We start from the raw sequence: 27,980 nt of genomic DNA on the forward strand, positions 1-27,980 counted from the left end.
AAGAATCCCTTTTCTGTTTACAAAGACTAAAATATTGGTAGGGTATTCCAATCCTGGGGCTTTTTTGTGCATGGGCCCACTTGTGCCAACCGATACCTGAAGGACGCTGTACAAACATTCAGACACCACATTGTATAATTCGTCATAAAGATCTGAGTTAAATCCATTCTTGAGGTCATCATGAAATAATGATTGATATGCATGACAAACAAGCAACAGATCAGTCAGTCCTAAATTGGCATCTTCTATCTGTATTCAAAGGACCCGGCTGATCAAAACCATGGGCCATAAATCATGAACATAGGACAATTTGATGGGTTTAATACCCAACCAAATATCGATACTTATGCTAAAAGTTGTCTGAGGACTCGGAGGAATATTGTGACTAAACACCAGTGATTAAACAATGAGATATTATAGGGTCCTGATGGATCTCAACGTGAATAATGCCACAACGTGCCTTGTCCATGAAAAAGGGCCCCATGACAGTCCATCCAGACAATTGACCTGGTAAAGACCAGTGGATAGGGGATGCTGTATTTCTTCTAGATTGGAAGATCTTTAGCCATCCCATCTTTGGCTTGTTCTAACCTTTGCTGGATTCCACCCCCTTCCTCTTAACCATTCTACTTGTGAGCTACTGATTGAAAGTTTAGGATCCTCCAAACTGGAAGATTTTTTTGGGCATCCCTCATCGAGGATAGGGTCCATCATATCAACAGTATTGATCATCAAACCATGGGACTCATCTGCACTTACTTGGAGCATCAGGGCATTATTCATGTCTTGACACATCAGTCCCCCATAATTTCTGATGAGCAGTTAAACAGAGGTAGCTGGCTAAGCAACATGTTCAAACATATTCTCTCAATCAACCCAAGGAGCATTGCCTCAAGCAAAATAGCTAGTTGTGTCCACATAAACACTAGAAATCAATCAATGATTATTGATAAAGCTTAAGAAGTATAGCGTACATCTGTAGAGACGAACACATATTACACTTAATAAAGAATAAGAAAAATTTCATCCCAATTAATGTTTTCCTTTCTTCTGGGAGCTCTTCATACATACAGTTAGCTAATCTTGAACCTGCCATCAAAGAAGTAGAAATGGATGTTCTTACTGTGCTACAGACAATGGATGGAGAAGAATGTACTGTGCTTTGGAATGAAACGCTCGCATTCTTGATCATGGGAGGTGACATAACCTGTCATTTCGAGAGCTTGACTTCTTCAAACATGCACCTTCTAAGTGTGGAGGTGATCTATCATGTGAAGTATGACATCTGCACCCTCTGAATGCATGGAATGATCTTTGACCTGGAAAAAAAGGTTGGAAAGGGCAATTGCTCCATCAGGAAAGATCTGGGAATTGTGATTGGTGAGGTTAGCTTCGCATGCATGCTATGCTGAACAGATGCAGATTGGTGTTGGATACTTCCATATTGGAACTTCAACGAAAAGCAAAACGATATGGTATGTTGGTAGAGATTGCTTGAAATACATTGTGTGATGCACAGCCACGGGTTCAGTTTTTTCAGTAGTTAATGAGTATCTACTCAAGAAGAGTTATGATACAGTGTAGATACCGGTAAAACATTTGATGGTTTCAGTATGCCTCTTTAGATTTTCATTCTAGTTAGAGGATAGGTTCAATCTAGTAATTATTTTTTAAGGCAGTCTCTCGTTTTAATTGGTTTCTTGTTTGCACAAGATTTAGCTTCCCAAGGAGATCCTTTTAAAATAATACCAACAGAGTTCTAGTAGTAAATAAACAAAGAAAAATGTGTTCCAAAAAAGTTATCGGAAGAATCATATTTTTGGATTTTCCCTATGCAGATGATTTTTCTTTTGAAGAACCCTTGGGACTCTTTCCGTCATGAGTTAAGCATCAAAACTGGTTTGCATAGCACCACGACCTGCAAAAAGGATGTGATAAGTAACAAATGAAATTTCAAGAGCAGTTTGATCGGCTGATTTAGTGCGAACAGCCAAAAACAGACACCAATTGAATGGACCCTCAGAAAATTGCCAAATATTATCTGTCAAGAGTGACATTGACAACTAGCTTTGACAGCACAAGGGTCTCTCTCTCTCTCTCTCTCTGATGAGAACATCACGTCACGTACACCCCTACGTACGTATCAGAGGAGGAGGCGGGCCGCACCGATTTTCCTGTGGCTAGGCGAGTACCCGTGATCGTGCTGAAGACTCCATGTGCATATGTGAGCATCTGAAAGACCCCACACTGGGAAGAAGCATGTGGGGTGCTTTATGAAGTGATCCAGACCGTTGGATCGGAGGAACGCGGCAATCGGGCCATTGGATCGCATGGATTACATGATCGGGCCATTGATCATTGATCATCCACATCAGTTTTAGACTTTATCATCTCTTAGGAATTAGTTCTTTATTATTTTATATTTTGACACATTATAAATGTTTTGGTTGATTTTATTTAGACGATGGCTATTTTCATTAAGATTCACAAGACGGGGATTATTGTAATTTTTGAAACTTCTTGGATCTATAAAGAGAGGAGGGCGTGTGACCTCTCCATTGGATTTTGTGATTATTTTTTTTTAACAAAAAAAAAAAAAAAAACTCTTGCTTCCTTTTTCCATCTTTATGCGATTTGAAAATACTAACATGCGAATTGGAAGGAAGTTTGGTGCGAGGCTAATATTCATGAACGGATGTGTAAGGTCTCCATCTATCCCCACACCTTCTCTTTTCTCCGCCTTCCAGGTATTTTCTTCAGGTTCTTCATTCTCTCCATCTCAGATCTTCGTCTTCTCCCAAACCCTACTTTCTCATACCCATCCACAATCCAAACCCTAACCGACTTAAACCCATCCTCCCACGTCACACGTGTGACTGTATGACCACACGTGTGAATCCACCTGACCCCTCTAGTTTCCCACCATCATTATATCAAAACTATTTTCTTCCATCCTCGAAACCCTAACACTAAACCTAAAATTCATAATTTTCCTACTTTCCCAAATTACCCAAACCCTAATTTTCACCTTAGGTTGTATTAGGTTTCCTATTTTGAAATAAACTATACCCTATGCTAATTGGATGTCCCTACATCCATTAGATTCTAGTTTCTTTTTATTTAATGATCTTGTGTTACGATGTTGATAGCTTAGGCTAGGATTATGCATGATTTTCTTTTGATTTTCATGATATTTGTAATGATTATAGTGACGTTTGTGTTTTTTTGTTAAATATCTTAATTCGACTATTTGATCTCGCATGTTACTTAGTTCATGCATCGGTCCTCTCTCTCTCTCTCTCTCTCTCTCTCTCTCTCTCTCTCGTGGGGGAGGGGGAGGGGGCAGGCAAATCAGAGTTGAGCACCAAAAATAAGTCACAGCTCGAGTCTTGCTATCGTCTTTGAACAATTTTTTTCTAAAGAAACTAAAATGGACCAGATGCCAACCATTGAAGGTCACCAAGACAACATCAGATCGTGCAATATGAGGTCAATGTCTCAGATACGGGGATACCAGAATATCATCAGAGAGATTGCGAAATTCTCAGAAAGTAACATGCTTTTTGAAGGTTTAACCATGCACCAGCAAGTAAATCTAGCAGTCGAAGAAATCCTAGAGCTTAAAAGGCAAGAATTGTAATGAATTGAAACCAAAGATGTTGCCAAGGAAGATAGTGGGTTTTGGGTACTGAATCCACTATTGAAGTCTGTGGTAGGATGGGAGTTGATTGTTGAATTAAATGTTCAATTCGATGGGATCAGAATTCAGCTGACAGATTGGAAGAGAGGATTTATGCTCCAATTGAAACAAAGTTGCAGTGCAAGAACATAGGGATGAGTTTTAGCAACTTTAAAGACGCAAAATTGTTCATTTTAGAAAAGACTAATGAGTAACATGCAACAGCATGAAGGAGCCAGGTTGGGCAAAAGAGAAACTTTAGTAGAAGCAAAAGCGGAAAAACAATAGGAAGTAGATCAACAGTTCAACAAAATCAAGTCGATGTCTACTCAAGCAGAGACTCACATAAAGCGTTTTCTTTTTTCCACAAAACAACTTGCAGGGAAATTTTACAGGATGGCTATAAGACCAACCATGCTTTATGGGACAGAATGTTGAGCAGTTAAGGAACAACATGTTTACATGAAAGTATCATTGAAATGAGGATGTTGAGATGGATGAGTAGCAAGACAAGGAAGGGCAGAAATAGAAATGAATGCACTCAAGGGAATTTAGGACTAGCACCAATAAGTAATAAGATGAGAGAAAGGAGACTTAAATGGTTTGGTCATGCACAACGGAGATCAAGAACTCCGCCGGTTAGGAGTGAGTTGATGAGGACATCTGACCATTTAGAGTGTACTAGATGAGGAGGAGATCGGTCTAGCCTTTACTTTAGCTCGATGACTTGTACATGGGCCCAGGTGGGCCGCACTGAAGCCTTGAAGGCCCCACATGCATTATCGTGCATCTTCGAAGACCCTACACTAGGAAGATACATGTGAGCTGCTTAGTTGGGTCTTGACTGTTAGATCGCGAGGACACAACAATCGAACTATTGGACCGTGTGGATCCTTCGATCGGACGGTTGGATCATTGTGATCAATGATCACTTAGATCATGAGTGTTTGGACTAGCATATTTTATGTTTTTGTTGATTATTCATAACTTCTGATTAGCAAACTTATGTTTTATGGCGTCATAGGAGGTGAGATATTTTCATTTGAGGAGCATTATTGTGAAAACGCATTATTGAGACTATAAAGGGAGGGACGTCCAGCCCTAGACATTAGACTTTGGAATAAAAAACTCTCTTTTACTTAGAAAAAGCATCATCTCTCATGTCAAGTGAGAATCTCTCAGGAAAAGATGATATTTTGGTGTGAAGCCCATTATCTCATTCTTCTCCATCATTCTCTATAACTGAGGCATTTTATTCTACTTTCTCCATCTCCATCTCTCTCAATCCCTCTTTATATTTCTCTACCTCTTCCTTCTCCTTTTGTTCTCAACCAAAACCCATCCTCGTCACATCCAAACCACCTAAACCTAGCCCCCATTCAAACCATATGACCGTACGGACCAAACCCCGAAACCATACGCCCGTACAGGTGTGACCGTTTAGCCAGTCCTCCCTCTCTCTCTTTCCCTCTTAACCCTTGCTCATTTTCCCCTTTAAGATCCCTAGCCCTAAACCTAAAACCCAACCCAATACCCTAGCTCTCAAACCTATTTCTCCACAAACCCTAATTCTCCCTAGCCCTAATTCCAAACCCCAATTCCCAAATCCCCAAATTTCCTAACCCTACAAAAGCACCAAATCTGCCCATTTAAGTAGAACCATGCCTATGCTAATGTGAGAGTTTCAATCTCTCATTGGGCCTTAAGTTTTCATGCTTACATGATTCATGCTTGTGTGGGATTGTGAATTTAACATAAATCTGAATTTTATCGACTCTTTGGTACTCCTTTAATCATGGTAGGATAGCATGTTATCATATTTGATTTACTTTGATTAATCTGTTAATAATCTCCCACATCCAAATAATTAGATCACACGTCCTGCATCAGAGTTGGTACAAGTTGAAGGCCCTAAAAGGGCAAGGGAAGGCCCAAAAGGACATGTGGGTGTAGGTAGTAAGAAAAGACTAAATGATGAAAAGACAGATGATGATGATGATTTTTTTTTACAAAATCCAATCATTTCAGAATTTGTTTCTGATGTTTTAGTATCATGATTTATGGTGGTTTAAAAAATGTCTTCATTGTTTATGGTAGTTTTGCACTTCTAATTAGTTTCCTGATTATACAAGATTTAGTTCCTAGGATTCATGGTTTCAATATAAATATGTCATTGGATGTATAGTCAAGGCATTATTAGTTTTATATAATAGGAGAAAAACATATTCAGACTTTTACTATGTATTGAGGTTTTTCTTGATGGTTCTTGCAGAGGAGAATTCGTTGCTGCGTTAGTGGTGCATCTGGAAAGGCCATTTATGGACACAAAACCTTCCAAAAAAATAATGGAAATCCTTGAGCTTTTAAGAGGTCTATTGCTAAAAATGCAAATAGATGAACAAAATAAATGTCTGCTGGAGGATGACTACTTCCTATGTGAGTACCCAGAATTACCATACCATAACAATACCTCGCACATATTTTGCACAGTCAACTTGCATGAGCATGATTGACTACCCCTGGAAAACTATACAGTACCCATGCAATTCAGGGAGAACCACATTCCCTAAGCTGAGTAGAACATCATGGAATGACTACAATGTTCTTGCATTGGTTGGAGCGGTTAGTATCCCTGATACAGAAGGCATGAACCTCTTGTTAACAATTCAAAAGGGCATTTTCATTATTCAATCATCGTCAGGGTCATCTACATTCCAGTTCATTCATGGGTTCACTTGGTCATCCTCATGTGTTATGCTAAATTGAACAGTTCACAGGTTTAGGTAATTTCACCAGTAAATTGGAAGTGAAGATTAAACAGATTGAACAGAGACCTGAATGACTATGTGCCTTCCAAAAATTACTTGCCTTCCAAAATAAAATTTTACCTGCCTTTTAAAAAGAAAAAATTAAATTACTTGCCTTCCAAACAAAAAAAAAAAGAAAAAGATTGAACAAAGACCTGAATGAGACTATGTGCAGCAAATCTTCGTTTGCTGCTGTGAAAGCTAACATCAACCTTCTCCCATGACACGCGTGAGAGACCTGCCACCAGCTCTTCTGCAAAATAAAGTTCAAATGGAAAAATTATAACCAATTTTCTTGAAGCTTCATAGTTTTACATAAAACAGCTTATGTACAAGCCAAAACAGCAAAACGGCCCAATAGAAACACATTCAGAGAATGCAGTGTCAGGTACCTTCATAACGACAAGTGCGCCGTAATGCCTGTTACATAAAGGTAACAGTGGCAACCGTTACGTGTTACAGGGTCGCAACAGCCGTTATGGAAAAAAATATATATATCTGTAACAGCCCTGTAACAGTTCATTATAGGGCCGATACAGTTTTTCTTTCAAAAAAAAAAATTGCTATCATGGGGGCCGTAATAGCCGTTACGAACCATATCATAACAATAACGATGGCGGCTGTGATGGCCACCATTATTATTACAGAATACCTTGTTCATAAAATCCGCTGTGTACATAGCAAGCAAACTCTATTTTAAAAGAAAAAATGGCATACCAGATGCACATTGCAAATACATGTGACCCCCAGCATGTCTACTATAAAAATACTAGACTTGTGTGGCAGCTAGAAAAATACCTGATTTTACTTTTTCTTATATTATCCCTAAAAAAAGTTTTGTTTTTAGCTTACTAATATAGTTTAATTGTATTTCTATTAATCTAGAAATTCTTTTCTACTTCTTAAGCTTTTCTAAACAAATACATATACTGATACAGTAGACCCTCCGATATATTATACTGAGAATGTCTATAATTTCCAATACGTAATCAAAATATTTGAATAAATTCCATTCTGCGGCTAAGAGTAATATTCCCTAATTTCTATTATCATCGAAACATGCACCAAAATCTATGATAAGAAAAAGCCATACAGTAAACAGTGAGGGACTTTGAGGCTACTTGGATAGGGTTCTAATATCACTTTTCGATGTGTAGTAATAGTTTGCAATGCTGCTCTTCGTCATGGAGCTCCCATTGGCTCCACTTCATTTTCTAATCTCTTCCAAATTGTCAACGGGGTCCCAATTACATTTTTTTTTATCGGTAAAGAAGAATTTTCTGAAAAAGGACCGAAAGGCCGATTAGGTGATTATAGAAAGACCAAAAGCCTAGACAAAGAAAAACCAATCAAGTAGTGAGCCCATTTCCATGGGTGGATAAAAAGAGGATCCCAACAATTCTGCCCCAATTACTTGCTACTCCAGTATCTTATGAATTTCACATCACCCCAAGGTACAAGTTATCAAAATCTTGGATAGTCTTGTGCATATTAAGTTATTAACTCGTCTTTCAATATTGTAACTACGTGGATGTGTGAGAGTGCCAGGTTACAAGAGTCATGTCTTAGCATCTTAGTTACCATGTCCACTACCTTCTTTGTTCATCCACTTTGCCTGGTAGTGGCCAAAAAAAAAAAGGTGCATTGACAGAGAAAAACACAATTACAACTAGGGTTTTTAAGAAAGAAGATGAACTTTCCTTTGACATTAAAATAAAAAATTAAATAAAAAGACCGTGGCACATATCTGGCACACCAGAATTAAGAAAGTAAGATATATCCTTTGAGAAAAGGATGGTGTGGTCTGGAGAAGTTACATTTGTGCTTTCTTTAGTCATTCCATGAGTGTGTGACTTTGTAATCCAGTTATCTCAAATGGCAGACACCTGGAATTGCATAATATAAAATCCACTGTGTTTTTAGTCATTTTGCCTTTAGATACATAGAAAACTTAGAAGATATGGATTGCTAGAAGTAGCAACGTAACGAGTCTTAGGAAATCAGATCATATTGGACAACTCAACTAAACTACATCTAATTTATAGATAGTTGATAGGGAAATCCAGACATGCTGGATTAGATACAACTTACAATGGACAATGTTAAAGTGGGAACATTGTATTTTGGGTGGTCCTGTGAACTACCATATGCTTTCTCTTATCAGTCTATTAATATAAATTAGAGAGAGGGGTGTGTTATGCCATAATCTCAATTAGCCCTAAACAATATGGTATTAGAGAAATGTTTTATATAATCGTAACCTTTACAAAAGAGAGAGAGAGAGAGAGAGAGAGAGAGAGATCCAGATTCGGCAAGGTCTCGTCGTTTCAACCCTGCAGCACCTTCCCCGCATCAGCCACTGCACCTCCCCCACCAGCAACAGCACCTCTGCCCGCACCCCCACCTCCCTCATCCGCCGGAAACCCACTTCATCACTAGCAACCCCCCTCACCGCACCAGCACCCAGCCACCCCCGCCTCGCTACACCAGCACCCCCAGGAAACCCACCCCAGCACTAGCAACCTCCCACCTCGCACCAACACCACCCAAAAACCCACGCCCCAACAACATTCCCGTCGCAACTCCATCTCTACCTAAACCCCCAAACCCAACCCCTTCAATTTTCTGGAACCCAACGTCGTGCCTCTCATCTTCTCTATCACCACGGCTCTGCCCCATCCCCCAACCCATTGCTACCAATCACTGCCCTCCACCTCCAGCGAATCCCTGACCTACGCCTCAGCTGTAACCGCCCTGGCTCGCCCTCACAACCGACCCCTGACCCCCACCCAAAACCCCTAAACCTGCTGTGCTCGCCGCCATTGCAACCTAACGCCGCTCCTGCAACCCCCCATCTGCGACAATCCTCAACCTCGTCCACTACAGACCCCACCCCCCAATTCCTTAGCCGCAACCCTCGACAACCCTCGACCCCATCCTCGGCCGCAAACACTTCCCTCAATTCCTCAGTTGCGACCCATGTTGCAGCCCTAACCACCGCCTCATTGTTGCACCTTGAGTTCTATGATTTCTTTTTCCCCTTCTCCTTGGCTCATATACGCTGCTCCTAAAGATCGTCTTTCAACTGTTGAACTCTGTTGGAGACACCCCACTCATACAGCTTCAATTGTCTTGAGGATCCACTCATTTCAAGGGTTATGTTATTTCGATTTGCATTGTGTCGTCCGCCATACATTCGCGTCAAGGTTGGACATTACCTTTCAATTATTTTGCTTTGTTTATTGGTGAGGACATCATGAGTTCAGTGTGTGCTTTATACATCATGGGTAGCACTGCCGCCAACGTGAAATCTGATGTAAAATATGAAGTTCACCAAATACCGTCAGTTAAACTAAAAGGGATATGTAATTTTCTCCCTTGGGAGCGTTCTATCAAGCGTTTCTTAAAATCCAAACAAAAACTTAAACACTTGACAAGTGGTAGTCCTTCTAAGGACTCATCGTCCTATCTTCAGTGGAGTGGGGATGCTGCACAAGCCATGAATTGGTTATATGGAAGTATGGATGAGACGGTGTATACCAACCACTGTAATGCGTCATGAGATTGCTAAAGGAGTATGAGAGAATATGCACCAGTTATACTCGACTGAGAAGAACATACATCACCTCTTTGACATTTTTCAAGAAATTTGTAATATGAAACAAGGAGATAATCTCCCTGAGCATTTTGCATGGTTTAAAGGGTTGTTTGATGAGTGGATTATGCACCATCCATACACTAGTGATATTGCCCAGCAGAGACAGTTTAGGCAAGAGCTTGGTGTAGCTCTATTTCTTGGTACCTTGCGCCCATATCTTAAGCCGACCCGATCTCAGATGCTAGGGAGTAATAGTGTACCTCATTAACCGATGTCTTTGCCCGTGTTCTTCACGTCTCTTCTCCATCTCATATGTCCTCTTCTGTTATCTCTAGTGAAACCTCAGCCCTTGTGTTTGCCTCGAGAGGACGAGGTGGTAGAGGTGGAGGACAGGAGGGCATGGTATTGGACGTGGCCATGGACATAGTTTCTTTTCTGACCATATTACACAACAACGCTTCTACACTCACTATATGAGGACGAATCACACTGTTGATAAATGTTGGCTTCTTCATGGTCGAACTCCTAGGCATCTCTTAGCCAACCAGGCAATGTATTCAAAGGGTGGACCCTCTGTTGATACTTCTACTAGGTCTACCTCTCCAGGTGATTTAGTCACCATCACGGTCTCTCGCGATGCCTATGAGAGGATTATGGATAGGTATATGGTAATGACAGCTCCATCTACCTCCACTGCTACTCTAGTCGACACAGGTAATGGCTCTTACTGCATCCATTGGTACCACCCCTTCGGGTGATTGATTCAAGGGCCATAGATCACATGACATGTACATACAATTGCATTACCCAATTAACTACCACTCTATCACATTCATCTGTTACCCTTGCTAATGGATCCTTATCTAAGGTCCAACATAAGGGTATTTAATGCAGGACCGACACAAGAACTCAAATATTGCAAGAGATAAATCAGCAAAAATTAAGTTAATTAATAAAAACCACAAAACTTGCTACCATCATCACAAATACCAAGATTCCAAAAGGAGATCATGCATTATTCAAGCCTAGGTTGCCAAGCACCATTCTACAAGACCATTAAATAATAAAAACTATGATCTAATGAATGTAGAAGCATCCAAATAGCATAGGGTTAAGCCTATTTCAAAGACGAAGGCCTAATACTAGCTAGGGTGAGCTTAGGGTTTAGGGAAATTGAGGAAAACTTGGAATTAGGGTTAATGGGATAAATTGTGTAACTGGGTTAAAGGGTTTACGTACTAGGATAAGGGAATTAGGGTTTTGGATGGGAGGAATGTAGGGATTTGGATTTAATTGATTATTATGAAGATCTAGGGTTTGGTAATTCGGGAAAACAGGAAGATTTGGGATTTTTAGGTTTAGGTTTAGAGTTTGGATAAAAGAATGTAGGGTTTTGTTGTATGGGACAAGGGTGGGGGCATTTGGCCAACCCTATGGGGGGAGGGGATACGGCCATACGGGTGGGCTAGGTAGGTTAGGTTTTGGGTTTCTAGGGTTCGGCTTGTCGAGGAATGTATAAAGGATGTGAAACGAAAGGTTGTTGATGGATTTGAAGAAATGGAAAGAGAATTCACAAAGAACTAGAAGGAATAGATCGATTGTTGAGGAGTCACACCCCCACCATCCCAATATAGCCTTGAGACCTTTTCCAAAATTACAAATTAAATCTTGTTTAGTGAATTTTGACCAAAATAACCCTAGTCTAATGAAAAATCAAATAAAACCACTCATAAGGTGTCCAAAGCATAAATCAATCATAAACTAAATCCTAAAACATAATAATGTCCAGTGATGAAGAAATGGTCCATGATCAATAGCCCGATCATGTAATCAATGTGATCCAATGGCCCGATCGTCACATCCCTCAAATCCGACGGTCTAAATCACTCCCTAAAGCAACTCATGTATATCTTCCCAGTGTGGGGTCTTTCAGATGCTCGCACATGCACCTGAGGTCTTCAACATGATCGTGGGTACTCGCCTAGACACAAAGAAATCGGTGCGAACCGTTTCCTCCTCTGATACGTACGCAAAGGTGTACTTAATGTGATGTCCTCATCAATATTGCTCATCCCAATTCAGCCTTGTCCCTATCTTCCGTTTTTTATGTGCCTGACTTACCTCTTAATCTTATATTTGCGAGCCAATTAACAAAATGCCTGAATTGTTCAATGACATTCAATCATTCCCATTGTTTATTTCAAGACCTACAGACAAGGAGGATGATTGGTGGGGGTCATGGACCATGTGGACTTTACTACTTTGATCTCGAAATTTCTGGCGTTGCGCTTCATGCTAACGCATCACCTTATAATGGCATAGTCGGTTAGGTCACCCTTCTTTGGCGTCTTTAAAACTTTTAATCCCTTCATTATCTTCAGTTAGTTCAATCAATTGTGAGGCATGTCAATTGGCAAAACACCACCGTTCAACTTTTCTTCCAAGACAAGATATTAGATATTTTGTTCCGTTTTATTTGGTGCATTCATGTGTGGGGTCTTATTCGAATCCTGACTTCTAATGATTTTCAATACTTTATTACTTTCATTGATGATTACTCACGCATGACTTGGGTGTATATGATGAAAGATCAATCAAAACTTTTTAATATTTTTCGATTGTTTCATCGTGAGATTCAAAATCGATTTCATACTAATGTTTCGATCTTTCGGTTCATTAATGCATTGGAATATTTGTCCACCTCCGTCCAAGTATATTTGACTTTATCTGGAATTTTACATCAGATTTCGTGTACATAGCCCATAACAGAATGGGGTGGCTGAAAGAAAAAATCGACATCTGTTGGAGGTGGCCAGATCTTACTCACCCATTAATGATTACTCACGCATGACTTGGGTGTATATGATGAAAGATTAGTCAGAGCTTTTTAATATTTTTTTTATTGTTTCATCGTGAGATTCAAAATCGATTTCATACTAATGTTTCAATCTTTCGGTTCAATAATGCATTGGAATATTTGTCCACCTCCATCCAGGAATATTCGACTTTATCTGGAATTTTACATCAGACTTCGTGTACATAGCCCATAACAAAATGGGGTGGCTGAAAGAAAAAATCGACATCTGTTGGAGGTGGCCAGATCTTACTCACCCATATGCATGTTTTCAAACACTTCTGAAGAGTATGCCGTTCTCATTGCTTGTCACCTCATTAATCGGTTGCCTTCTATAGTGTTGAATGGAAAAATACATTATTCTATCCTGCTTCCTAACTTAAAACATTTTCCATTACCTGATTGTATATTTGGATGCATTTCCTTTGTTTATAAGTTTGGACCCAGCAGTGACAAACTTGATGCTAGAGCAGTTAAGAGTGAATTTCTTGGATACTCTCGTATACAAAAAGGGTATATGTGTTTTGACCCCATTGCTCGCCGTCTATATGTGAGTGTTGATGTCACGTTCTTTAAGGACTGTCCGTATTTTACCCTTGTTAATGGTAAGGGGGAGCTGCCCTCCATGGATGTTTTATCTGTAGTCTATCGCTCAGTGGTTGATCTTTTTGGACCTACCGACTCTGCAACTATACCGCCGGATTCTGATGGAGAAGCAGTTGTCCCTCCTTATTCAGGCACCCTTCAATCTTCGCCTTCACATGTAAGTCCATCTTCTACTCCAGTTGATCTGGATCTACCTATTGCGTTTCGAAAAGGTATTCGATCCTGCCACTCACCATCTCATCTCTCACTTCATTTTTTTTATCATTGCTTAAGTTCTTCCTTTCATGCCTCTAATCTGTCTTTGTCGCATGTATATGTGCCCTCTAATTACCATGATGCTTTGACACATCTTGGTTGGCGTAAGGCTATGGAAGATGAGATGACTACTATGTATCAGACCCATACATGGGAGTTGGCCGATTTACCTGCTAAAAAAAAGAGTTGTAGGATGTCGATGGGTTTACACTATCAAATATCGCCCAGATGGAGACACACATACCGAAGCGCTTGATTATGAGGAAACGTTTTCTCCTGTGGCGAAACTCAACTATGTTCAAGTATTGATTTATATTGCGACTACCAAGAACTAGCCTCTTTATTAGCTGAATGTTAAGAATGCATTCCTTCATGGTGACTTAGCTGAGGAAATCCACATTGAGCAACCACCTGGTTTTGTTGCTCAAGGGGAGACTAGGAGAGTATATAGACTTCAAAAACTGATTTACAGCTTAAAACAGTCTCTAAGGGCGTGGTTTGACAAGTTCAGTAAGGTATTGCTGACTTACAACTTCTATCGGAGTAAAGTTGATCACTCGATCTTCATGAAGCACAGTGATAAGGGTAGCATTAGTTGTATATGTTGATGATATTGTCATTACAAGGAGTGACACATCCGGCATCTTAGAGCTCAAGAAGCATCTCCATAAGCACTTTCAGACTAAGAATATGGGGCTGCTTTGCCATTTCTTGGGTATTGAGGTCACCATATCAAAGTTGGGGATTAATCTTTCACAAAGAAAGTATGTTATTGATTTGTTGAGGGAGACTAGCATGCTTGGGTATAGACCAACTGATACACCTATGGAGACTAGTGAGAAGTTATTGGATGGCCAAGGAGAATTATTTGATAACTCAAGTAGATATAGGAAGATGGTAGGCAAGTTGATATTTCTTACCGTTACCCGACCAAATATTGCGTTCACCATCAGCAGTGTGAATAGATACATACACCAATCAAGAGTTCCACATTGGGAGGTAGTTCCAAGGATTCTTAGATATCTGAAGAAAGCACATGGCCAGGGGATATTATATCGGGCCAACGATCATCTTCAGGTAGAGGCATTTGCTGATGCTGACTGGGCAAGTTCCATAGCTGATAGGCGATCTACTTCAGGATATTGTACTTTCGTTGGAGGGAATTTGGTCACTTGGAAGAGTAAGAAGCAGAATGTGGTGGCCCGTTCCAGCGCAGAGGCAGAGTACAGAGCCATGAGTCATGTGGTGTGTAAGCTATTATGGCTCAAGTCCTTATTACAGGAGCTCCAATCTAAAAGTTTATTGTCATTTCATCAGCGAGAAGATCACTTCCAAAGATATTGCCACAGCCTATATCCAGTCTAAATCACGGATTGCAGATATCCTCACTAAGGAGTTACCATATGCACAATTTTCTTTACTATTTTTCAAGTTGGGCATGACAGATATCTATGCTTCAGCTTGAGGGGGAGTGTTAAAGTAGGATCATTGTATTCTGGGTGGTCCTGTGGACTGCCATATGCTTTCTCTTTTCAGTCTAAATCACTGATTGCAGATATCCTCACTAAGGCATTACCATATGCACAATTTTCTTTACTATGTTTCAAGTTGGGCATGACAGATATCTATGCTTCAGCCTGAGGGGGAGTGTTAAAGTAGGATCATTGTATTTTGGGTGGTCCTGTGGACTGCCATATGCTTTCTCTTATCAGCCTATTAATATAAATTGGAGAGATGGGCTGTTTTATGCCCCCTAATCTCAATTAGCCCTAAACAACAGACAATAAATCAGATGATCAGCATATTTGCATATTACAACAAATAAATCAACGGCACTGATTTACCATAGCTATATTCAAATTATGAAATCTCTAAAGCCTTTAATTCATAGAAGAGATAAGAAAAATCTCCCAACCTAACGAGTGGTGTTTGAAGCTCTAAAGCTTGAAAAACCCAACTCTATTACTGATGAAATTTTGCATTTGAAACAAACCATTGTAATTAGTTACCAAAACTGTTTTGGAAAGAAGTGTGGTAGAGGTTTGATACTTTTCTGTTACTGATGAACTGTGAGATAAAAAGTTCTTTCTTATCAATTATTTGATAATCATAGTCCCGACCTTAGTGTTTTTGTTAATATTGGTCCCAATATCTATGTCAGTCCAGGTCTCGATATCAATATTCTTTCTAAGATAAAAACTGATAATTCTCCGCTCCAAATATTTTCTATTTGGATTTTTACCATATCAATAATAGACTCTTCTCCTTCACTAATAGCTATACCCCTAGCACACAAAAATAAAAGGGCTAGTCTATGATTTACTACACTTCCCAAGGAAATAACAAAGGGACGAGATAATGCCCTTAATAAATATGAACTTCAGAGAAAAAAAATGAAATGAAATTGTCAGCCTGTGTAAAGTATTCATTCAAACTGAAAAGGGCCATTTAGACTGCAATGGTTGGTGTTTGTTCCAGCCAATCAATGACAATACAGACCTTCTAGCGTATCAGAACCATCATCTCCAATTGAAACCTGTTCACCCTCTTCAGCATCATTTCCCTTTGATTGTTCTTCATATACAATGTGTGGATATTTCTCGCTTACAGAATCCTCCCACTACACAACCAAGAAGAATTGCTGGATCCGTCATTATCACTGAACTAGAATTTGAAGACGAGTCAGTAAATCTTGAAAAAGATCCAAGTATTACCTTTGGCAGTTCACAATTACGTCTGATTGATGATGTTCTCCACCCAACAATATCTTAATTGAAACTTAGTCATGAAAAACAAATATAGTAAAAGTAGGGTGCTTAGGAAAAGATAAATAATCAACAGCAGTACAGACGGCAGCAACAAGAAAACCAGAGAAGGGGATACGATCATAACCGACATTAGAATATACCACTCGGCGTCCGAATGCACGCAGAGCAGACCTACATGAGAAAAATCAGGTATCATGATCATGTATCCTAGTTCCTGGAGAAGGACATCTGACAATTTTCTGTGGTTTAGCAAAAGCATCAGAACTGAAATCATGGATGGTAATTAAGCATACATAAAGTAAAGGTCACCATAATCATCCACCATGCGCTGCAACAGTGGAGGCTGCCCTTCATCATTATCATTAAGAAAAAGATGCCGACCAGTTCTCCTAAATATCAAGTGAATAACAATACATGCAGCTCTCTCAAAAAAGGGGACGCCGAAAAGAAATGGAACCTGCAAATGAAGAACAATTCCCCAAAAAGCCCAGGATTAAAATGATGCACTATACCCCATTTGACCTTTTTTAAAAAGAATGAGATGATGCATTCAGTTTTCCTTTTAATATGTTAGCCTCCAGACTTTCAGAGGACAATATTAAGGTGTATGAGGTTGATAAATACTTGAACAGTTGAACTCCTGCAGATAGATGGGAAGAAATGAAAAATACCTGTTTGTTACCTCTGGAACCAAGATGAGGGGTAGCGACAGTAATAAAATTCATCGCCTCCAGACCAGATATTGTACCCCTTGAATCTTCATCCTGGGCTCCGACAGATTCTATTTCTGAATTTTCTCTTCTAGGGTGTCTATATAGTCTCCCAATTGTATATCTTGCTACCAATCCTCCCACAGAATGTGCAATGAAGGAAATCTTCCTAACTTCTGGCTTTTGCCGAATGACTTCCAGAATCTAAAATTTACATCTTTTGTCAAACACTGAGCAAAAATGCAAAAAAAATAAATAAATAAATAAAAATAAAAAATGATGGGTGCAATGGAAGATGCACATTTTTAAGAAAATTATGGAAAGCACATTCAACAGTTGCAAATCACGAGGTTTCTACAACATATATACTATACTTCCATATTGGAGGGAAACAAGGAGGGGAAATTACCTCCTCTGCTAATCGCTCGCCCATGACATCAACGCCATCTAGTGTGAGCTTGGACACATTGCGTTCACTACCTGCATAGAATCACATCCGCCAACCAAATCACATCAGATGAGGCAAATACTTTTCAAACCACCAGAACGTTTAACATGATTCTGAAAGCATAAAGTTCTGTATGCCTGGAGCAAACTCGATCCCTGGAGAGAATAGGAAGGGCATCGAATAGGATCGGTCATTGCACCACCATTCATGGGCACAGATAGGAAAAGGGAAAAAAAAAGTTTTCATTTTCGAAGTAGAGGACCTTCAGCATTGATCAAAAGGCACTGTTGAAAAGAAGAAGAGAAGAGGAGGAGGTTGAACAACTGAAGACGCCACAAGGGCTTACCTTGAAGCCAATTTCACTGGAAGGCCATATAGTAAGCTGAGTTTCTCTTTATTTCTTTTTTCTTTTTTCCTTCCTTTTTGTTTTTTGTTCTTGAGATGTGAAATTGAAGAGAAAGATTAGGAGTCCATTTTCTTTTCTTTTCTTTTCTTTTTTTTTTTGGGGGAGGGGAAGTCGGTAAGTTGAGCTGATGGCACCCTGGAAGAGAGTTTAGATGAGATAAGGCTGGTTTATTCAGGTCGATAGGCCTCAAAGTTCCGAAAGTGGAGGTTCAGGTACATGGAGTCAAGGCATTAGCTGCTTGGCTTTCTGGTCCATTAGTGGCGGTGGTGACACCTTAAATATGGTCAGATGGGTATTGACGCTATACTTGGAGATCAGTATATTTTGATAGTAAAGAATCGAGAACTCTATTGAGATCTACAGAGACTGATTTGGAGGCAGATTCACTTGCCAAGGTAGGGATTCAGGAGATTGCCCATGGTGTTTGAGACTACACCTTTTTTTTCTAATAAATTCAGGGAAAAACACAATTCCTGTAGTTCTGTTTTGTCCTCCAAAGGGCTATGGCCTCACTTTGTGATATTGGCTGACTTCCTCCGATCCATCTCCTCCATGGGTGAGAAAAAATACATATTGTGTGATAGGCAGCAAGTAAAAACCCAAAATGAATTTTCCGATGCATGAAATAGATAGTGTAGATATACATGATGAGCACAAAAACACTTCTGTCCACAAATATTATAACCAAGATACACGTTAAGCAGACAAAAGGGAATGTTCCCAGTGAGAAAGGAATACCAAACATAACAGAAAGAAAAAAGAAAAAGAAAACTTGGAAAACACTCCTTACAGTGAACTATTAATTTATCTGGAATTGTTCTAACAAGTTGGTCAGCTGCAAATTTCCAATCAGCAGCACTGCAGAAGAAAGAAAGAAAGAAAAAAAATCCACTGTGAATGGTTAAGAAAAAAGAAGATCGAATTTGTGAAATACCAAAAATAAAAACAGAAATCTGAGTTTATAGTTCTTAACTTGGATATTGTGTCTAACCAAGCTCATATTTTATTTTTTTTTAAAGCAACGGATTCATAAAAGGAGAAAAAGAAAAAACAAGAAGCCTAAAAAGGAGCAACCTGCTGAGATAGCAGGGAGCAACTAACGGCCAAGAAAAGAAAGATCACAGAACATAGACCCTTTAACAATTGAAACCCATTCAATCAACATTTTTTTAGCCCTGGACCCCACAGAAAAAGAAGAAGAGGAAGAGTCATTAAAGCATCTATCATTTCGCTCTTCCCAAACTGACCACCATATCGCCAAAATAGCCAAGCGCCACACCGTAGATTTCTTCTTTCCCAATCTAAGACCGTGCCAGGATGAGAGAAGGCTAGAAGCCGAAGAGGAAGAAGAAGAAGAAGAAGAAGAAGAAGAAGAAAGAGAAGAAGAAGAGGAAGCAGCAGAGGAAGAATGAGGAAAGAAAGAAGAAGAAAAAAACTGGGGTATGAATGTAAACTAGTGAAGGGCAATGTAGCTAAATTCACAAGCTTGAACCTTATACTTTGTCCGAAATGTTCAAATTAGAAATGATTTTGGGGTAATCGATCTAAAATGGGGTACTTGTCCAAGATATGCTTTGTTTTAAATTTTAAAGATTCCATTTTGTAATCCTCATTTTCATCTTCCCTCTGAATGCTTTCAAAATCGGAACTACCTTTAGTCCTGCATCAGATATGGATGAGAAAGGGAACATCCCTATAAATGCCCCCATGTCATAGAGCCATTGTTCTAGATCATCAAAGGGACACTTGCAAAGGGTGTTGATCACCTTGCACACGTGAATACGGACATGTGCAAGGGCTTGGGTGTGGAGCACTTGAGGGGCACTTTGCATATATGCTTCATTGCAAAAAACTTTAAGCGGCCTTATACTTTTTGCATTGTTTTCAGGCTGTTATTCTGTCACTACAAAAATAGAAAACAGACACTACTTTCTAACCTATTCATTGCTAAGAGATTAATGGGGTCAATCGACCAAAATTGCTAATTGAAGATTGATGATAGAGATCTAAGCTTCATTGTATCCTATGGATGGATTGCCTAACCTAACTTGTATACTCAGATTCATCCTTAGTGTGGGTAAAGACCCTCTTAAGGAAAACAACTCTGTAAGGCCACCATCTTCATGCAAACATACTTACCTTAGAAAAGAGAGAGAGCAACTAAAATAAAACAAATCTTATCTATAAAGATATTCATGTACTTGCCTCAAAAGGGTGTGAAAGACATTGTCCATCCTAGCGATTTATACATAGCGCTTAACTATGTTATCAAAATCTATCTTGCCAAAAGGGTTCGAAATAGCATATGTTGACGCATGTGAAATATGGGTTGTACAAATGTATGGCCCACCTAATGGATATGGATGTGGGCGGGCCGTACAACTCTACGGCCCACCTAGCACCTTCTCTTGCCTATTTTTTAGTTAAATTGGATTGGGACTTTGGTTAGGACTTGAGGGGTTTTTTTCCCCCTTCATGCATTAACAGCAGATAATAAATTAAAACTTTTATAATTACCTTAAAAAATAACCCCAACCCTAGAGCAAATTTCCATTAGAAAACACCTCTACATCAAATGTTTGTCCATAATCAAACTCAAAGGATTTAATACCCACTGACACACAGGTGAGTGCAACCAAATTTTGGTGTTTTCTATCCACCCTGCAGGGGTGGTGACAGTCACACAAGGGTTCTCACGGTAGACGCGCATGTGAAAAAAACACCCTAGCACATGCATCGGCATCAAGTGTCATGGGTTGTAACCTAAGTTGTGTCACCCAACAATATGTGCATCAAGAGCCAGGTCATGCGGCACATCCCAAAGTGTTAGTGCCATTCGTTGTTCATGGGCACGCAGGCGTTGAACCCTTGAAGCCAGGTGCGCTGCTAGACACGCTGACCTTATACTGAATCACTGTAAAGGAGTAAATTCCTAAGCCAGCAAATGCCAGTCTTCAAGTTCAACAACCACCTCCGCTGATTTTTCTCACATGCTAGCTAAATGGCCATATGATGCTAAAGGAGGAAGTTTCTTTCAATAAGATTTGGGTGCCAAAACAGCAAATGGATCTGACTCAAAAACCAGGGAATTTGCAAAATCCGTCTGTCCACACAGATTTCAGGGTTTAAAATGACCTCTACACTTACAGTAAAAATAAGAAATTTCCAAAGAGAGGATACCACTTTCTCTAAGGGTTTCTCTAATGGCTCAAATATAAGTAAATTTCTCACCAAAATGAAAGTATCTTGACTTTCCTAAAACAAAAGATTTTTTTTATAGCCCTTGAAGAATCTATTTAGCCTTGTTGTTGCATTATGAGTAGCACTTCTGTAAATTGGATGCTCAATGGAGGATGCAGATGCTTTGTGTTTGAGTGTTCCTGCTCGCCTTCTAATGAAAAAGGGGGTCTTTAAAATCATTAGGGACACGAAAACACCCCCATAATCGTCTGAAGTCATAAAACTTGAAAATGACAGCTATGACTGCCACCATCGCACCTGGTCACGACTGACTCACCTATCAAGACAGGTGTTCACAAAATCGGTCATAACTCCCTCGATCGGTAGCAGAATCGGGGGATCTTGGGCTTATTGTAAAGCCATTGTGAAAAGCTCTCAAATGGAGACAATTACATGCCGTTCTGAAATCACTTGATTGCCTGTCGCGCGATCATCTGCTGCTGTCACATGATGATTTGTTGTACGACAGGTGTTCACAAAATCATCCGTACCTCTCTTGATCAGTGTCAAAACTAGGCGATCTTGGACATGTTGGAAAGTAAATTTGAGAAGCTTTCAAATGGCATCATTTCATGGTGTTCTAAGATCATTTGATGTCCCAAAACTGAGCCGTAAGTTGTATGTTGCATGACAATATTCTGTTGCCACGCCTACTGTGCAAGCGTGCATAAAAGCGGTCCCTTGATCGGTGTTGGAATCAGGTTATCTTGGGCTTGTTGAAAGCTATTTTGATAAGCTTTCAAATGGCACCAATTTCATGTCTTTATGAGATCCTTTGATACTTCAAAGTGAGCACAAGTTGCCTGCTAACAGTGAGATCTTGCAAAATTGAGTTTTCCTGCTTATTGGAAGATTTTTTATGATACTTTTGATTCTTTCTATCTCCCTCATCTTCCTTGGCCTTTTCCAAGGATATCTGTAGCATTAGAATGAGAGAAGGCTGCTGGAAATTGTCTTGCAGTTGTAGATTTGAAATAGAAGTGGGGAGCGGTGATTGTAACTAGTAACTAATTTCGTCATGTGACAGCTAAGTGAAAAATGGTCCACAAGTTGGATAGCAGGAAATGGTCAATAGATGTAAGCAACAAGTTCAGTGTAGCTGCACATTAGTTGATTTTTGGGTGTAGATGTGTTGGGACCTTATTTGATGTTGCCCAGACGTTTCTTCTGGATAGTCCCAATAGAAATTTTAAAAAATTTTACTCATCAACAATATAACACTTGTTAAAATTTGGGGAAGAAAAAACACCAAAGAGAACAACATGGGCATATGAATGACTGCCTATTTTTATTGACCAATCAAATAGTATTTCTTCAAGAAAGACTAATCTACTAAAGCAGGCAAAACAACTTACCTCCCAGTTCACCCTGTTCACTTCTAAATTAACTAAGAGTTACGAACTTACCATACAACACTCATGTGAGAAATTGAACGGTACCTTTTGGGCTTTCAGTTTGTACAAGTGGGTACCAATGTTCAATGATCAAAACCATCAAAATGAAGGTCCCACAGCTTGGTCCATGCAACCCAAAAATCTCCCATATGGAAAGATATTTATTCAATAGGTGCCCAACAAAGAAGCAGTTAAGAAAGAAAACAAATCAACATTCCCATTCAATCAACAAAAGGCCAAATTTTCTTCAGTAGGATTTTCACATAGGCCATCCACTGTGAGGTGCCCATCATACCAATGGTTTGGATCACTAAACAATGGGCCCTCACCTGTACTAACTCAAAGCCAGAACAGTGGGGCATAGGATATTTCACATGATTGCCTAGAGTTTGAAATACCTCATAAAAGTGATGCAACTTTCTTTACTCCTACCTCTGATTTTTTTTCACCCAAATGAAGTTTGGCATGTGGCATCATAGACTTGGTCGTCCACTTACAGCTATTAAACATTTTATTTTGTAAAGGTTCTTTATTAAATAAAGTATCCAATTTAGCCTCCATTGGTAAACATTTTCTCTTGTTCTTCAGGTAAAAGTGCTCAGCTGACTGTTTTACTCGCATAGACAACACTGCTGTGCCATTCCAAATTGTTCGCAGGGAATTGTGGGGTGTAGCTCCGAGTCTCCAACTACTTCCAGTATGGATACGAGTACTTTTTTATACTTATTGATGATTATACTCATCATACCTGAGTATATTTCATGCACCAAAATTTTAATTGTTCACTCATTTTCGAAAGGAAAAATTATCTATCAAAAGATTCGAAACTCAATTTAATGCACAAATTAAAGTTATTTGGCGATAATCAAGGAGAGAGTGCCTGTCAAGTAAATTTCAAGGATTCACTCACAGAAAACTTGTTCACATATCGACCAAAAAAAAAGGGATCCCAGAAAGAAGAAATCGCCACATGCTGGAGCTTGTCAGGACCCTCATGCATGATCCCAAATTCCTCATTCCCATTGGGTAGAAACTGCATCCTCAGCTGTCTACCCGATCAATTATCTCTTATCTTCTGTTTTAGATAATAGAACTCCACATTATTGTCTTTTTCAAGTGTCTTTTGATTATTCCTGCTCATGTGTATTTGGTTGTGCTTGTTTTGTCCATCTTTCACTACATGAACAAAAAAAAAAATTTGCTTACGCTCCATATATGTATTTGTGGGCTATAGTCTAGATCATAAAGGCTTCAAATGTTATGATCCAATAGCTCAGCATATTAGGATTTCTTGGGATGTTACCTTTCTAGAAAACATTTTTTTATCAGTCATCCATTGCAAAGTCTAGTCACCCTGATGTTGTCTTTTTACCCGAATTCTCCGATATTTAATCTAAGGCTTCTAACGATGGTTCTTTTATTACTAACCAACCAATATCTATGATGGCCCATCCTGCAACTCATCATGTTCATCACTAGATAATGTAGGGGCATTTTCACACCAGGCTCGAGTGGGGTAGCCTATGGGATGCAAGGGCACACTCGGGTGGGTGGCCCGTGTGAGGCGGAACCCATGTGATTTACAGCCCATGAGGAAGGTTCGTCCGAGAACCTAACCCATGGATGTGGGACATGGGCTATAAGATAAAAGGGATTAATTAGCCATGCACTATTAGTTCGAGCTTTTAGAGCAAGTGGTTAATTATCCTGCATCAAATTAGTGTATCAGAGTGGGAGGTCTCGTGTTCGAGACTCCTCACCGAGAGTTATTAATGAAGGGGCATTTTCACACTGGGCTGCAAATGGTTAATTGTCCTACATCACCAGTGCATTTTCTATTTATAAAATTGTTCATGTCTGACGCTCCAATTGTATCCCGTCCTCCTAATTGCTTTTGTCTCGTAACTCATTGTTTACATTTTTTATGTACCTTCTAACTAACCAGACTTCAAAATTCCATGTTGCAAACAAGCTAGAAATGCAGCAATCAGTCCCCTGTTGGAGAATGACACTTGAGATCTAGTGCCTTGCCCCATTGACACCTCCATTATTGGTAGCAACTGGATTGTCTCAGTCAAGCTATGGTCTAATGGGGTGATTAAGTGATATAAAGCTCTATCAGTTGCCCAAGGGTTTAGTTGCCATGGTTAAAATTAGGAGTATAGCACTGACTATGAAGAAACTGCTACCCTAGTTGCCAAGATGGTCCATACAATTTTATTTTTTTTTGGTCACTCGTTAGTGGTCTATCTTTCATATGGATGCGAAGACTGACTTTTCCACAAAAATTTAAAAGAGAATATGTAGATATGCCCATGAAAAATTAGTGGTTTGTCAGTTAAAGAAGTCCTTATAGTATCAAACAGGCCCCGAAGGCTTTGAAATCACATTAATTCTACCATATGTTGATGATATTTTGGTTAATGATCACGAAAACATTTAAACTTTGAAATATCTCTTTAGTGACTCCTTTAAGATGAAAGACCTAGGGCATCTCATGTATTTCCTGGCATTAGAGGTTTCTTACTCTATTTATGGGTATGCAATTCATCATCATCATCATCTAAGCCTTATCCCAACTAACTAGGCTGGCCACATGAATCCAGTGCCACCGTTCCACTCTATCAAGGGCCATAACCTTAGTTAGACCATAAGTCATCAAGTTTTTTCTTACTACCTCCACCCATGTACTTTTGTGCCTTCGACTTGCACCAACTCACTCCTTATAACCGGCACAATCCGTAGGATTCATGGAGCTATAAATATGGGCATGCAATTCATCAACAAAAATATACTATATACCTTATTAAATTAGCAAAGATAACAAACAAGTTGATACCCATATTGAATTATATGTCAAATATAAGAAAGACAATGGGGAAAAGCTTCTTGATCATACTGACTACAGACAACTGGTTGGCAGTCTCGTTTACCTGACAATGACATGTCACAAAATATCCCGTTTTGAGCAAATTGTGAGTTAGTTTGTTGTCAACCCACAATGCATCCATCTCATAGTTGTCCATCGTATCATACGCTACCTAAGCGATGCATGTTACAAAGGACTGTTTTTTGCTTCAATTCCTCTCTTCAGTTGAGAGCCTATACAGATGTTCACTAGGTATCCTGATACACGTCGCTCGACTAGTGGACGGTGTGTTTTTCTTAGCAATTCACTCATTCACAGAACTGCAAGGAAGCAAGACCACATACTCGGTTCCTACTCACGCAGAGACGAAGCCATATTATCAGCTTGCAGTGGCATCACGTGTTTACTCGACCTTTAATAAGACTTGGATATTCATCTTGTGTCTCCTACACTGCTCTAACATGAGCACCCTCTGCTTTGCCTCCAATCCTATATTTCAAGAGCGTATGAAGCATATTCAAGTCAATCACCATCTCATACTAGAGAAATACTTGGCAAAGGAGATCACTCTTCATCCTGTTCCCACAAAACATCTACCTATAGACATGAGTATCATCTTGATAAACTGATGTTGTTTAACAGCCTCAGTTTGATTGGGAGGGTAGACACAGAAGGCATTGTGGACCTAACGTGATCTTGATATATCTAATATCTATACAGTTGTTTACTGTTGTGTATTAGCTATGTACAATATCTAAATACCTGTATATGTTTTTCTATATAGGAGATATACAAAGGGAATAAAACTTGTTGCTTTCTCTGTGTTGATAACAATCTCTCTGCCCAAGCATTGTAAAATACCTTGCTAAATAAACTAAAAAAGAACGCGAGAGGACTGGAATTCACAATCTCCTCACTTCTCAAGCCTAAATCTGGCGCAGTTAGAACCATTCGACCAATTCAATTCCACTTCACCTCACGGAACCGTTCATTTCAAGGCCATTTCGGCTCAAATGAGCGAAAATTTTCTCTGTAATTAGAATCGTCAACTACAAACCTCGAATCACTTCATCAATTTCTATGCTCAGATTTCATGAACTCGAATTTCGCAGCGTAAACAAAAATCTCATACATTTTCTCATCCATCAGAGATCAAACCCTAATCTCTCATCAAATAAAATAAAATAAAATAAACAGCATTGATCTCCAGATTCAACTAAAAATAAGAAAAATCCAGCGACAAGACAGGCGAATTAGCATCGAAATCTCTAGAAAAAAACGGAAATCTAGAGAATCGCACCTGCCGAGTATTCCGTTAACCATAACAACGAGATGATCTGCAGTTGAAGCGGAGGAATTGGAAGAGCTCCAGACATCCCGTCCGCCGTTAACGGACTCGGTACAGATTCCGTCCATTCTTTTATTCCTGGATTTTAATTTTCTCCTTGTTATTTTAGAGTATATATAAAAAAGACGAATGAGAAATTGGAAGAATCGATAAAGAGACGAGAGAGAGGAAAGAAACTTCTTCCGGGACGCGGATTTCCTGCAAAAGCCTTTCGCAGGAAGTTCCTGCGCAAGGGTACTGGGTGGGGCCCACCGACATGTTTGTTGGACATCTACCCCGTTCATCCGTTTGGCGAACTCATTTCAGGACAAGTGATAAAATTGTAGTGGATCCAAAACTCAAGTGGGCCACAAGAGAGGGAAATTTGGGGAAAGAAATACCTACCATTGAAACCTTCCTGGATCCACCTTGATGTTTATATGCCATCCAGACCGTTTATAAGGCCTTTACCACTGGGATGAAGTGAAAATCCTAAAAATTTATCCTGAAGAAAAGCTTTATGGCCACAAGAATCTTTCAACGGTTCTAACTGAATATCCACTGATTCCTCTCGTGTGGCCCACTTGAATTTTGGATACACCTCATTTTTTGTCAAATATCCTAAAACGAGTTCGTCAAACGGATGAACAGGGTAGATGTCTCACAAATATGGCGATATGCCCCACCCAGAATCCTTGCGCAGGGACTTCCTGCGAAAGGCGTTCGCAGGAAATCCGCGTCAGGAATCGAAGAGATGTGAGAAAACGATGAGATGAGATGAAATGAGATGGTATTACACGCATTTCCCATTCTGACAAGTGGGCCAATGTGGTTACGTAATCCAGGCCATTGCTCTATTGGGTCCCACCTTCCATACGCTATGACCCTGAAATGTCTTATATTACGACTTCTTTTATTCGTGTGGAGAGTAGCTGTATTTCTATCGTTCACCGTTTATTTATGGGCCATAAATCGATAGAATTATTTTATCAATTCGAGTAAAAAGTTTGTGGAACGGT

At 39.6% G+C, this 27,980-nt stretch overlaps 1 protein-coding gene across 2 annotated transcripts; it reads right to left on the reverse strand.

The window, feature by feature from the left end:
* Positions 1–921: 921 nt before the first annotated feature.
* On the reverse strand, positions 922–27,126 carry LOC131232248 (lipid droplet phospholipase 1). 2 transcript variants are annotated; one of them, XM_058228462.1, is made up of 11 exons: positions 26,935–27,125; positions 18,922–18,989; positions 17,687–17,757; positions 17,239–17,481; positions 16,861–17,024; positions 16,683–16,738; positions 16,514–16,566; positions 16,299–16,419; positions 6,642–6,739; positions 1,208–1,319; positions 922–1,089 (listed from the first exon to the last, which is right to left on the reverse strand). In XM_058228462.1, the coding sequence occupies exons 1-10, from the start codon at positions 27,048–27,050 to the stop codon at positions 1,248–1,250; spliced, it is 1,062 nt and encodes a 353-aa protein (XP_058084445.1). In that variant the 5' UTR covers positions 27,051–27,125; the 3' UTR covers positions 922–1,089; positions 1,208–1,247. The 2 variants fall into 2 exon arrangements, with proteins under 2 accessions (XP_058084445.1, XP_058084446.1); XM_058228463.1 differs by lacking the exons at positions 922–1,089; positions 1,208–1,319 and adding an exon at positions 1,326–1,918 and having other exon boundaries at positions 26,935–27,126.
* Between the last annotated feature and the right edge of the window lie 854 nt (positions 27,127–27,980).

This window comes from Magnolia sinica, chromosome 18, assembly GCF_029962835.1.
Source record: "Magnolia sinica isolate HGM2019 chromosome 18, MsV1, whole genome shotgun sequence".
Lineage (NCBI taxonomy): Eukaryota > Viridiplantae > Streptophyta > Magnoliopsida > Magnoliales > Magnoliaceae > Magnolia > Magnolia sinica.